The following is a 13,823-nucleotide window of genomic DNA, read 5'->3' as shown; positions in this document are numbered from 1 at the left end:
TGCTTGCCAAAAACAGCAGTGGTTTTCCAGGTAATATTGGCTTTGTAATGCAGATAACAATCCCTATTGCAAAGATAAATCTTTTTAGCCAGGACTTGTGTTATATTAAATCTTTACCTTTCACCCATTAAAAAAATAGTTTTTGAGTAACTATATACATGAAATTGTCATTGTTCAGCTTACATATACCCCTACCTATCCTATATCTCCAAGGAGCAGACACGGGAATAGGTGGAAAGTCACAAGTCCTCTATAGAATACACACCGTGGCTCATAAATAAAGATAAAAGAGAGCAAAAGTTCAGAATTTTCTCACAACTCTTAATCAGGGTCATCTTTCACTCTGTAGCCAAATGAAGCAATCTGGTTGCAATTGGTGGCATTTCTCCAGCGTTTGTAAATCCTAACCATGACCTCTGTGGACAGCATAAGGCACTTTATTAGATGTGGCAATCATCGGGTTGTCTTGGTGAGATAAGGACTTCACTCCTAGTATGATCAAAGTGCTGTCTCTGCTTTCTTCTCCACCAGAAGGTGGTCATTCTCTATGTGGTTTGTCACCGTATCATAAGCAGCAGCCCTTAAAGATCTTTTCCGGCGGGAGGACCGCGCATATCGCAGGGATCGAAGCCCAGTCCAGACGGCTCTGACCTCTTTCAACAAGTCCTGCTTAATGCTTTCACTAACAAAGACATTTATGAAAGGGTCCAGGGCACTGCTCAGACTGGTCAAAGTGAAAGTGACTCGATAAGCAGGACGTACTTTAAACTCAAGGTCACAGGTACACATGTTGTGATCGCTGATATATGAACGGATGAACAGCGTAATGTGATATGGGAGGTAGCAGATGACAAATATGGCCATCATGGTCAAAAGGAGCCCAATGATTTTCCGTTTCTGATCTTTCTCCAAACCGTGGCTTCGGTGAACCACTCGGACAACAGAGCAATAGGAGACAATGAGGAGCACCAAGGGGATGAGGAACACAACGAAAATACGGAAATAGTTGACATGAGCCACCCACTGCTCCATTGGATACTTCTCATAGCAAAGCTGGGCGTTTTGACTGGCATTAAACAATTCATCCCGGCCAAGAAAAATGGAATGACTTCCTAAGATGATAAGCCAAACCACCACACAGATTATTAGGGCACCCCTCATAGTCCGCAATGCTACAGCCTTGAAAGGAAACACGGTGGCCACAAAGCGGTCAGTAGCGATGCAGCTGATGAAAGCTATGGTTGTGTAGAGGTTGGCATTGAAGAAAAACCCCACAATCTTACAGCTAAGGGGCCCAAAAAGCCAGCTTTCTTTGGCCGTGTAGGCCATCCACACTGGAAGCGTTAGGAGGTACATGAGGTCTGAGGCACAGAGATTGGCCAAATACACCCCCAGGACATTACTTCGTTTCACATGTTGGTAAATGATGCCTATTGCTGCCAAGTTACCGATTAGTCCAAAGAAAAATACTATTCCGTAGATGATAGGGAATAGGATGGCCTCATATTGATATGGGTTGTAGCCACAGTCTGTTGTACACGCCATGGAGGACTTGCTCAGGGTGCCCAGCCAATACCTGTGGAAATAAACAAACATTGTATTAAAAAATACTAACAGTATGAACATAGCAAGGAAGTCATGCAAAACATGCTTAAATGACAAAGCCATCCAAATAAAATACAAATAAACATACATATTGTAAATTTCACAGCTAAAGTCATGGTGAACCAGAACTAGTGGGCTATAAAATAGAAGACAGTATTTGCAATTATTCAGGCATCGGGACCTCTGGACCAGAGGGACCCACATACAACAACTGTATTAGCTCTTCATTGGTGCTATGCCGATAATGATCACCTCGGGTATGTGCACTGAATACTGGACATTAATCGACAAACTGTTCCCTTCTCCTGCTTACACCTCTCAATAGTTCTGTATAGTGTACTTGAGGCATACATCAAATAAGAGTGCCTTGAAAAAAGGGGGTGGGGTTTAGACAAAATTTTAAGATATTGTCAACAATATTTTTACCGTTCCTTCTTTACCTAAGATAGAATAATAAATATGTTAAATAACGGTAAAAATAAATCGCAAAATATCGTTCAGAACAATAAAAGCATAGTTAAATATTGGTAAATATTACTGATATTTCACTACAACTATACCTAACCCTACTCTCACACAGAACCCCCCCTCTACCTATCCCTACACCCCCCCCCCCCAGGTGGTGCCTAAGACCCACCCCATCATGGTGCCTAAGAACCCCCGTGGTGCTGCCTAACCCTAAAACCCCCTTTCCTGATGCCTAACCCTAACCCCCCCCCCCCCACCTTTCTTCACTGCAAACAACATTAACTACTCTACGACCGCTTCACGCCAATGGGCGTCGCCGCAGTGGCAGCCCCAGGACCGCCTAGCGCCAATTGGCATCAGGTCCTGGAGCTGGCTAATGCAGGAGATTGGGCGCACATCTCCTGCTTGCCATTGCCGCTCTGGAGAGACGTGTGATCGCCGTCTATTTACATGTACAGCGCTTCGATAGCCAGCAGCGCTGTACTGGGGACAGCCGTATGACACGGCTGTCCCCTCCATAGGCTAGGCAGTGATCGGCTGTCATATGACAGCTGATCACCCTGATTGGCCTGTGGAGCTCTGTTGGTGGTGGAAATCAATCGTGTGCTTTGTTGGGCGGCCCTGCAGCTTGGCCTTAAAGCTGCAGTGGCCAATTAAGTAAAAAAGAACCTCGTTTTTAGGGGGGTTTAACACTGCGGTCCTCAAGTGGTTAGAATAACGCTAATACAAAAAGCTACGTATTTGTAAGATAATACATTTCAAAACAATAATTTATGCATTATAATTCTGAAAACTAATTTCAAAATGATAAAACGAAGTTAAAGCAATATTTTACAAAAATGTTAATTATCAAAATGAATTTTAAAACGATAAATTGTCACAACACTTATTGTTAAAATGAAAACATTTGGTCGGACGGGCCTGGCACCTGCTATTTATGGAGTGCTCAAATAGCCGATATTTTGCATTGGTGCCTATGGTAAGCCCTTTTAGTCCATTAGCCCCAGGCACCCAAATTTCCCGATTCCTACTTGAGGGGGCTCATGGTCCAACTTGCACTGGGTGCCCATAGTTCCATACCTATGCAACCGAGCTCCCAATATGCATAATTTCTGCTCAGCAAGTAAATATGAACACCATGAATTTATGTCCCTGTAAAGCAGGAGTCAGGAACCTTTTTGGCTCAGAGCCATAAACATCGCATATTTTAAAATGTAATTCTGTGAGAGCCATATGTTTCAAACTGGGGCAGTGTGCATGCGCAGCAGAGCAGAGGGCTTATATCCCTGTTGCCATGGTGATGTGTACACAGTTAATCCTCTGGGCAGTGGAAGTGTCAGACAAGTCTTCAGCTTCTTTTGGATTTCATCAACATCAGCAATTTCCCCTAAAGCCAGACAGGAGAAATACCGACTAACAGCTTGCACGATTAGCTCGCTGACTTGGGGGTTGATTCCCCAAAGCGCTCTACAGTTGTTAATACCACGTGGCCCACCGACCGTAGCAGCGATGCCGCATGCAGGGGGCACCTTTGCCTTCCCCGTTGTTGCCTGTCAGTTATCAGCAACCACTGTAGCAGTAGCAGCCACTAATTTGCAGCTGTCACTGTGCTAACGGCACAAGGTACATGGGTTATTTCCTGTGGAAAGGTTTTATTTGACAGAAAGTCACAGGCATAGTGTACCTAACGGCAATCGGCAAAAATTGTGTTTAATCTTGCTAGTTTGGCCCCCTAGCACTCTCAAGAATGGGGATATGGCCCATGGCCTACAAAGTTTGGACACCCCTGCTCCGTAGGATCCAGAGGCTTCTCTCAGCCAAGTATGTGATTGTGTACACTTTAATGTCAGTAAAGTGATTGCTGGCAAATGGCTACCTGAAACTATCACAAAAGATTGGTTCATGGCACAAAAGTCTGCAGTGAGCACATACCAACCTGCACACCTACCAGGGGATCACATAGACAGGAGGCTAATGTTTGTAGTCACATTTACTCAATAGCAGATGCTCCAATAGAAATGCTACCTCGCCAAAAGTAAACTAAAATTTCAGATCTTAAAACTCAAGTTTTTAAAAGACTTTAACAGCCCTTTTATATCGCAATTGGCAAAGAGATATCAGGCTGCAAAAGCTATTATTTTCGCTCTGGCTAGTCAGTGAAGTTACCTTTCATGGAGAATTATTACAAACACTAGAGGGCAGTCTAGTACACATTTTAATCAATCAATCTAACAGCTACTGGAGATGGTCAAGTTTTCCCACTTCAAAAAAATGAGCTAGCTATTTCCATGCAGACACTGGACCAATCAAATACAGTTGCAGCCATTTTGGCTGGTCCAATATCAATCTGCATAGAAATTATAAACCAATTTGCATTAACTTTTAAAGTATCATCTCATTGGTCATCTCTTGCATCTACTAAAAATATGGATTAATTTAAACAAGCAAGCTCCACTATCTAAACCGATTACTGGAACACAGACTGGGAGCAGCAAGCCTGGCAGTTATATTGTATATAGCAAAGACAAAGGGGGAAGGGGGGGGGGGGGGAGCTTTACATGCCAAAAAATGGGCATGCTGCATCTGAATGGTTAATCGCTCAGGTCAGGTGTGCACCACCTTTAAAATGCGCACCTTGCATCCAAACAGATGCTACATTTATTTAAACTATGGAGGATATTCGCTTCCATAGATAGTTTGCATGGAAAACAATTAAGTACTGGATCCTTCCAAACACGATGACCCTAGCTAGCCCCCAGGTTCATACATAGGTTTTCAGGTCATTTTAACTAAAGGTTAGGGTGCCTTCCCAGGGTGATGACCTCACCCTGGTTGGGAGGGTCCGGTACTTGATATTTTGCATGCAAACTATATATGGAAGCTAATATCCTCCATAGTTCAAATAAATGCAGCATCTGTTTGGTTGCAAGGTGTTTCTGTAGCCTGTTAGAGGTGGTGCACACCGGAGTAATTAACCATTTAGATGTGGCATGTCCATTTTGTTGTGATGTGAACTCCCCCTTTTGTCTTCATTAATATAATCATTACCGCCTAATTTTTACCCAGTGTAGAAATGCTTAGTATTTAGCAATATGCAAGCAATCCGATCACAAAATGCTGATAGTGGAAAATAACCTTAAAGGGAAGGTTCAAGCAAAATAAAAAAATGAGTTTCACTTACCTGGGGCTTCTACCAGCCCCATGCAGCCATCCTGTGCCCTTGTAGTCACTCACTGCTGCTCCAGTCCCCCGCTAGCAACTTGCTGACCTCGGAGGTCGGCGGGCCGCATTACATACATTTTTACGCATTCCCGCTAGTGCAGGAACGTTAACACATACATTTTTGCGCAATACTGGTTCAATGCGTAAATTTTTACGCATCGAACCAGTAACGTGTAAAAATGTATGTGTTAATGTTCCTGCACTAGCGGGAATGCGTAAAAATGTATGTAATGCGGCCCGCCGACCTCCGAGGTCAGCAAGCTGCTAGCGGGGGACTGGAGCAGCAGTGAGTGACTACAAGGGCACAGGATTGCTGCATGGGGCTGGTAGAAGCCCCAGGTAAGTGAAACTAATTTTTTTATTTTGCTTGGACCTTCCCTTTAAAGCTGGGACCCACTACGGGCGATTTACAGTAATCACAATGTGCCCCCGATTTGCTAAATTGTGGAGTTGCACCAATTTCACAGGGCAATCATGATTTGGCTACTGTAGCCACTAATGCGATCACTACGGGATCACTCACAAAATACTGCAAGCAATGTTGTGCGATTCCAAGAATCCTAGTGGCACCACAGCCTTAGGGATCCACTGGCGTAGCACTTTGCCAATCGTCAAGCGCTGCCAAAATGCTCCTTGTGGGTCCCAGCCTTTAAAGGACAACTGTAGTTAGAGGTATTTTGAGGCTGCCATATGTGCCAGTTGCCTGGCAGCCCTGCTGATCTATTTGGCTGCAGTAGTATTTGAATAACACCAGAAACAAGCATGTCGGATCGGACAATGTCAGAAACACCTGATCTGCTGCATGCTTGTTCAGTGTCTATGGATCAGCAGGGTAGCCAGGCAACTAGTGTTGCTTACAGGAAACTAGAGCTGAACAGATTTAAAAGTTTTATACATACCTGGGGCTTCCTCCAGCCCCATGCACACGGATCGTTCCCACACCGCCATCCTCAGCCTTCTGCGACAGAGGCTCCCTAAGAGAGAGGCTCCCTAAGTTAGCGGTCTAGAGACTGTTGGCCCTTTCATTGGCCTGAGGAAGCGGGCTCAGACCCATGAAATGTGCTGCCTGTGCGGTTATTAAAAATTCTTTGTTTAAGAATTTTGTCTGAGGTAAGCCACCTCACTTGTTTCTTTTTAGTTGTTTTTAACGTATTTTATACAACCAGGGTGCCTTTTTATCCCCTATATTTGCTAAATCCACCCCTCAACGTCCCCATTGAAGGGGTACAAGCATTAGCTACAGTGTTCTTACACGAGCTGAGTGCTTCTTTTTTATCAAGGAGAGCGACCAGCCGAGGTCCTGACAGACCACCCCGAGTGGAGTCGGGTTCATTGTCTTCACCTGCTGCCAGTGGTCGGTTTGTGAGTAGACCTTTTGCTTAATTATTTCCACAAATTGTGTTACTTTGACATACTACACCATTGGGCTCCCGTTTTCTCTTGTATTTTTGCTCCAGGGTGCTCACACACCCCATCCACTTTGTGTTGTTCTATACAGGCATGTCACCTGCGCTGTTATCAATGCAACAGAATGGATGAAAGGAGGAAGAAGATACTGCGGAAGTGAAGTATGGGGCCCCCTTCACATACCCCGATCAATGAGAATGGGAATCTCCCCCACCAGAAATATTCTAACTGGAATTCTGAAAACACCTCCTCCATGTCCAGCGGAGTTCCTCAAACAATGCCTGCCGAACTGGGTAGATTCCCACTACTGCTTGAGTTACAGAAGAGAGTGCTGTCCTTTTGGGTCCACCTACAGAACAGCAGCCCTGACTCACCGCACTACAAAGCCATGATGCACAATGAAGACCAAGAAAAGCCATGTGCACTAAAATAAATGGTCAACTGTGTGCTCACTCCAAACCCAGATCCACGGGTCCTATCAAGAGCCCAGATAAAGCACACCACAGCCAAAATGGAAGAGTGAAATAAAGCAAAAGCTAACCATATACCAGTCCCTACAGAGCGAATATAAAAGTCTCCAGAACTCTCAAGAGAGGCAAATCCTAAGGGTCTACAGATTGAGTGCTGGTTCACACTCGGCATGCAAATCATGATCTTGCTGACAGAATGAGAATCACAACGCAATCGCCCCCAAAGCGCTGAATGCAGCATGTTTGTGATTTATACAAATTGCAAACCCTGCCGTAAGAATGATCCTATAGGAATACATTACCAACAGCGCTTTTCTGATCACTGGCAATCAGCAAAGTGCTGAAAAGCGCTTAAGTGTGAACCAGCCCTGAGTGCTCACAACCTGAACATTGAGTCTGGGAGACACAGACAGACGTGAAAACCCAGGGAGGAGAGACTATGCCAACACTGTGAGCAGAAGACCCTCGAAGGATGAGAATCATTTCCTGCTGCAACTTCCACAAATACACTGCAGCCAGGGAACCCTCATTTAAAGAGATTCGGTGGAGGGGTAAAAAGACACTTTTCTGGGGCTTGTATCGGCCCTCTGCAGCTGTCATGTCCCGCACTGTCCACCTACGATTCTCCGTTCCCCGCCGCTGGTCCTGATCTAATTATGCGTTTAACTAGACTGCGGCTGCGTGCGTGCTCGCTCCCACACACGTCATCGGGAGCTTACTGTGCAGGCGCAGTACAAGAAAACTTTGTACTGCACCTGCGCAGTAAGCTCCCGATGACGTGGGCGCTATTCGTATAACAAGACGAATATTAGATCGGGACCGGCGGTGGGGAACAGAGGATCGTAGGAGGACGGCGTGGGATATGACAGCTGCAGAGGGCCAATAGATGCCCCAGGTAAGTGTCGGTTTTTGTTTTTTTTAACCCCTCCACAGAACCCCTTTAAGAAATCGATGGATCTTTTTCCAGACTTTCACACAGTAGAGGATGAGAGAATCCTCTACATTTTACTAGGAGAAGAGGAATCCACAGTGACCATCTTTGCACACTATGTCACAGCATGCCACAGACTGAAAGGAGCATACATGAACTGTAAACCTAAAAAGGTTACTCATCTTACTTCTAGCTTATCCCCTCTATCTCCCCCATCTCCCCCTGCTTTGGCAATGCCAGTATGAATCGGGGTCATACTGGCCAATAAAGCAATTTTTGATTGGTTTGGACAGCTGTGCCCCCCCCCCCCCCCAAAAAAAAGAAAACACAGCAAAAAAAAACACCAAGAGCCCCAATAGTGTAATATGTACTGGTAAATGGTTACTAGATAGAGTAAATATTAATACTCACAAACCAGGGTTACCATTAGGCAACCACTGTAAAGGCAGGCGGGGAAATTTTCCTGACCCCACTCAGGAATAAGAAGTCGCTCTCTGTAGATGAGAAAAAGGGGGTTCAACCCTCCACCAAGGGTGGACTCAATATTATGCAGGAGAACAGAGGCGCCAAAAGGATAAAAGGAAGCTAAATGAGCTTAAAAACCAAATTCTTGGTAAATAGAGGAGGTAGTGGTGGACTTACCTCCTCCAAGTAGACACACAACGACTGTAGTAAACACAGTCAATATATTTTATTTATGAACTCCAAATATGCAACGCGTTTCGCAGGTTTGATCCCGCTTCATCAGGCAATAACAATGGAGCAATAGCATATGTGGTCAGTAGAAGAGGTGCCTGGCTCTTCTACTGACCACATATGCTATAGCTCCGTTGTTATTGCCTGATGAAGCGGGATCAAACCTGCGAAACGCGTTGCATATTTGGAGTTCATAAATAAAATATATTGACTGTCTTTACTACAGTCGTTGTGTGTCTACTTGGAGGAGGTAAGTCCACCACTACCTCCTCTATTTACCAAGAATTTGGTTTTTAAGCTCATTTAGCTTCCTTTTATCCTTTTGGCGCCTCTGTTCTCCTGCATAATTTTGTAAATTAGGAGTATTGTCTGTTAATCTGATGACACCCTTGCTTAAGTTGGCTCACCTCTCTGAGTGTGGGCGTGTGTGTGTATTGGCTGCATGTTCGCATCACATATTGGTACATCTGTGTGGAGAGCGGTTGTCATGCAAACACGCAATGACAGACTTAAAAGTAAACTTTCAGGCGGTCGATGTATTTAGATAAACCTACACAGTGGCACCCAGCTGCTGCTTCCAGATCAATGTATAGCTCTAAAATGCATTTCAATGGCACAGTACACATGAACAAGTCACCACTGCAGATGGATTATAAAACAAACACAGATGATCATTGGTGGTATCTCAGCAACCATCACTATAACCTCAATAGGGAGAAGCACTCCAGAATAGTGTATTCTTATGCTGCCGTATAAATGGAGGCAATTTATTTTACATGCTTGTTTACTGTAACAAACTATCAATCAACCTAAAAAGGACCCACTGGGGGAGATTCATCAACGCATCACTGACAGTTGTTTCTTCTTAATCTGTTCTAACCAGCAGGGAGAACAGTTCTGCATGATAATAAGAACCTTCTTAATGGCCCGTACTCACGGGCTGCAGAAGTAGCCTGTCGCCAGCACACGTGAGCGTGCTAGCGACAGGCCGGCGACAGCTTCTCTCCAGGTCCCTCCGCGTACACACGCGGAAGAGGGACCAGCGGCGAGACGGAAGCTGTCGCCGACGTTCCTCCTCCCCCCGCCGGAAGCTCCATTTACCTCTATGGAGGTTGCTGTCGCTAGTCCGCGTACTCACGCGGACTAGCGACAGTTGCGGCGGAGGTGCGGCGGCGACTGTTGCCATGCGATTGAAACTTTCAATCGCATGGCGACAAGAGCGACGGGCGACAGTTCGGGGTGCGCGCGCGTGCAACGGCCCATACTCACGGGCGACCTGTCGCCGCAACACGCGCGCCGCGTGTTGAGGCGACAAAAGTCCCTCGTGAGTATGGGCCATAATAAATCCTAGGTACTAGTGGCAATTTAGCATGAATTTCTAGAGCTGCACTACAGCTAAGAAAAATGCAAATCCATCTCTAAACTGGCACAGATTAAGAAGTGCTTGATAGCAGTTCTACAGATGTAGAACTGCAGGCTAGACATGATTGCAGAGTGCAGGCTAGACATGATTTGTGTGGTGCTCCCCCCCCCCCCCTCCCTGCTGAATTTCTCCTCAGAGTCTGTTGCTATCAATGCAGCAGGTGTGTTGGTTAATTCCCCTCACACTGCCCTGTCTGAGAGACCTTCCTAGCTCCTCCTATTTTATAACAGTTTTCGAAGGAATATCTAATGATTTCTTAAGATGTCTGAGACAGTTCTGCACGGATTTCTAAAAACCTACCAATATTTTGTCTCAGACACTCTTAATAAATCTCTCCCAGTCTTGTAATTATGTGTTACATTTCTTACCGGTTTATTATTTTGATTCAGTATCTGCAATTTTACACTCTCAGAAACTTTAAGCCTCGTGTGAAAGGGTTCAAAGAAACTTGTCAGCATATTGATGAAGGCTCACTCATGCACCTGTCTTGGGAATGCCAACTAATCTGACCATACTAGTCAGAGGTTCTCAACAAAACCGAAAAGGTCGGGCCCCCTTCAGCGCTCCCCCCCCCCCCCCCCCCTCCAGAAATTAGAGCAGCGGGCATGGGCAGGGAGCACTGACTCACCTCTTCTGGGTTCCATCTGATGGAACTCAGCATAGCCGCCGGTCTTCTGTCTCCAGAGCTGCTCACTCTACTTCCTGATTAGCTTAAATAGAGTGAGCGTAGTTGTTGGTATGGAGACAGAGAAGACCGGTGGCATGCAGAGCTCCATCATCGCATGGAACCCAAAAGAGATGAGTCCGTGTTCCCTGCCTGCGCCTGCTGCTCTAATTTCTGGAGGGGGGAGTGCTGAAGGGGAACCAGAGGTGGTGGTGGGGAAGTCTAGCCCATAGATGTGTGTACCTGCTTCTCCCACCTCCTGCGCTATGAGGGTGCGTTTCCACTAACGCGAATTCGCATGCGTTCCCCGCATGCAAATTCGCATAACCAATAAAAGTTAATGAGCCTGTGTCCACTTGTCAGGAAAACAGAGCGTTTTCTTGTGCAGGAAAAATCTGCACAGCAGAGCCATCCGAATTCGGACACCGCACACACCGCATGCGATTCGCATACAATGTATTTAATAGGGAATTCGCATGGCGTTTTTGTATGCGAATTTTCATGCGAATTCGCATACGATTTCGCATGGAATCAATGAAAAAGCACACAGGCACTGACATGGTTAAATTCGCACACAGCATCATCCATGCAAAATTTGCATGCGAATTCATAGTAAAATTTGCATACAACCGCATACGATTTCGCTCCTGCATGCGAATTCGTCTGCGGAGCATCCGCAGCGATTTCCCACCGCACTAGTGGAAACGCACCCTCACCCTGGGGACACCTATACCTGGCTACCTATATACTGGAGGCATTTATACCAGGCTACCTATAGGGGGGACATCTAGATCAGGCTTCCTAAACTGGGTGCACCTATACCTGGCTACCTATTGTGGGGGCACCTATACCAGGCTAGCTATACTGGGGGCACCTATAGCTGGCTACCTATACTGGGGGCACCAAAGTTTTGCAGGGGGGCCCAGTGCTTTCTAGTTACACCCCTGGTCCGAGGCCTTAAAATCCCCCTTGAACCAGATGCTTTCTTGTTACGTAACACAACATGTAGTCACAAAGAAAAAAAATTCAGTGGAACCACTGGGATACTTTACTGTCAACATTGTTTATTGTACGTAATTATACACTGTACATACTATGGTATTACTCAGGAAAATGTCTAAATGTTTTGAATAAGTATTGTGATTTTGACCGTGGTAAAACTTTTCATTCAGAGGCGTAGCTATGGGTGGGCAAAGGGGGACATATGTCCCCAGGTGCAGCACTCTGAGGGCGCTCAGCACTCCTCCAGAAAGCTCCATTATTTGGCATCAGCCGATCCCCATCGGTGCTGGAAAACCAAGACTCAACTTGAAAATGAATAAAATTGCCTATATTTTACCATATAGTAATGTTCAGTAAAGTTCCTCTTTAAGTCCACTCCATTTATAAAGTCCTCCTGAGTATTGTTGAGCTGCATTATACCTGTGACCAGGGAATGCCAAGGATTTTCATCTAGCTGCCCCAGAAAGCCCTCCTAGTATCCTTTATGTATATAGGGGGGGGGAGGTTGGGTCCACATACACCTTTGCTCAAATACAAGGAGAATTCCCAGCAATCTGCTGCTAATGCACACTTGTCTCTATTCCCCTAATCAGGCTTACTTAGGCCATCCATACAAAAGACGACACTATTAGCTAATTGATGATTTTGAGCTGGATGCACCATGACAAACAGAGCACTGAGAAAGCTTTTGTGACGCGTGTCAGCACTATGCGGAAATACTACAGCAATGGTCAATATTTGTTGGGGCTCGTTTTCACAAGGGCCAATTCGTAGAGTTTCCCTGCAGGAGAATTCCGACAGGAAACCACAGTCTACTGAAAGGTGAATTTGGCTGTCTCCAAATTCACCTCCCAGGGGGGAGACAGTTGGCAGCAAAATATTGCATTACACATGTGAATCCTTATACTCATGGATGGCACAGCTAGAGGGATTCAGGTGCGTACTCGTTTTATCATAAGTGGCGTGCAAACAAGCGCTTAAGGTTCTTTTTTTTACAACAATAATATTTTAATGGGTTCTTTCCAGATTCATAGTATCCATGCGGTCCAACAAGACAAATGGAGGCCAGGGTTGATAACCATTCATATATCTTAATTTCCCTGAGCATTCTGGAAGACCAGTTATGTTTTTTTACAGGCTTTAGAACTCCGTAAACAAACATCCTGCAAAGATCTCTTGCCAATGTTGCTGCCTGTGATAAATTTCAGAAAGTAAAGGTAGCCATACACTGGTCGATTTGCCATGAGTTTATACCTTGTAATAAGAGAAGCTATGACCTGTATATTAACATATGCTTATCATTTTGAGTATGTAACAATCAATGGCTGTCTCTTTTTCAATAAAAACTTAGTAAAAGATTCGACCAACAGATAGATCCCTCTCTGATCGAATCTGATCAGAGAGGGATCGTATGGCTACCTGTACTGCAAACAGATTGTGAACCGATTTCAGCCTGAAACCGTTCACAATCTGTTGTGGTGGTGCTGCTGCTGCTGCCGCCGCCGCTCCCCCCCCCTTGCATACATTACCTGCTCCGCCGGCGCGACTGCCCCCGGTCACCGCTGCTCTGTCTGCGCTCTGGTCTCCAGGTCCGGCATGCCTCACTTCTTCGGGGCTCTACTGTTTAAACTTCCTGCCCGGGCTAGAAGAAGTGAGGCATGCCGGACCTGGAGACCAGAGCGCAGACAGAGCAGTGGTGACCGGGGGACTGGAGTCGCGCCGGCGGAGCAGGTAATGTATGCGGGCTCTATTGCGTCGGTCGTCGGGCACTCGAACGCCGCTAGCGACGCGCTCCCTACCCGCGGGCGATCGACGGTAATTTTCCGCACGGAGCGATCGACGGGATCGGACGAAATGGATCGAAATTCAGCGTGTAGCGCGAACGATTGGCAGCAGATTCGATCCCAGTGATCAAATCTGCTGTCGAAACGGCGG

The 13,823-nt window shown here is 45.8% G+C and overlaps 1 protein-coding gene across 3 annotated transcripts in view; it reads right to left on the bottom strand.

Annotated features, from left to right (window-relative positions):
* Positions 1–300: 300 nt before the first annotated feature.
* LOC137528952 (G-protein coupled receptor 4-like) overlaps positions 301–13,823 on the bottom strand; it is a 119,230-nt gene continuing 105,707 nt past the window's right edge. For all 3 annotated transcript variants that reach the window (XM_068250764.1, XM_068250763.1, XM_068250766.1), the window contains exon 2: positions 301–1,576. In XM_068250764.1, coding sequence (XP_068106865.1) covers positions 499–1,545 — 1,047 coding nt within the window. In that variant the 5' untranslated portion in view covers positions 1,546–1,576 and the 3' untranslated portion in view covers positions 301–498. The remainder of the gene's footprint in view (positions 1,577–13,823) is intronic.

Source organism: Hyperolius riggenbachi, chromosome 8 (genome assembly GCF_040937935.1).
Source record: "Hyperolius riggenbachi isolate aHypRig1 chromosome 8, aHypRig1.pri, whole genome shotgun sequence".
In the NCBI taxonomy this organism is placed as follows: domain Eukaryota; kingdom Metazoa; phylum Chordata; class Amphibia; order Anura; family Hyperoliidae; genus Hyperolius; species Hyperolius riggenbachi.
The sequence above is the reverse complement of the archived record's forward strand: the minus strand, read 5'-3'. Positions and strand labels throughout refer to the sequence as shown.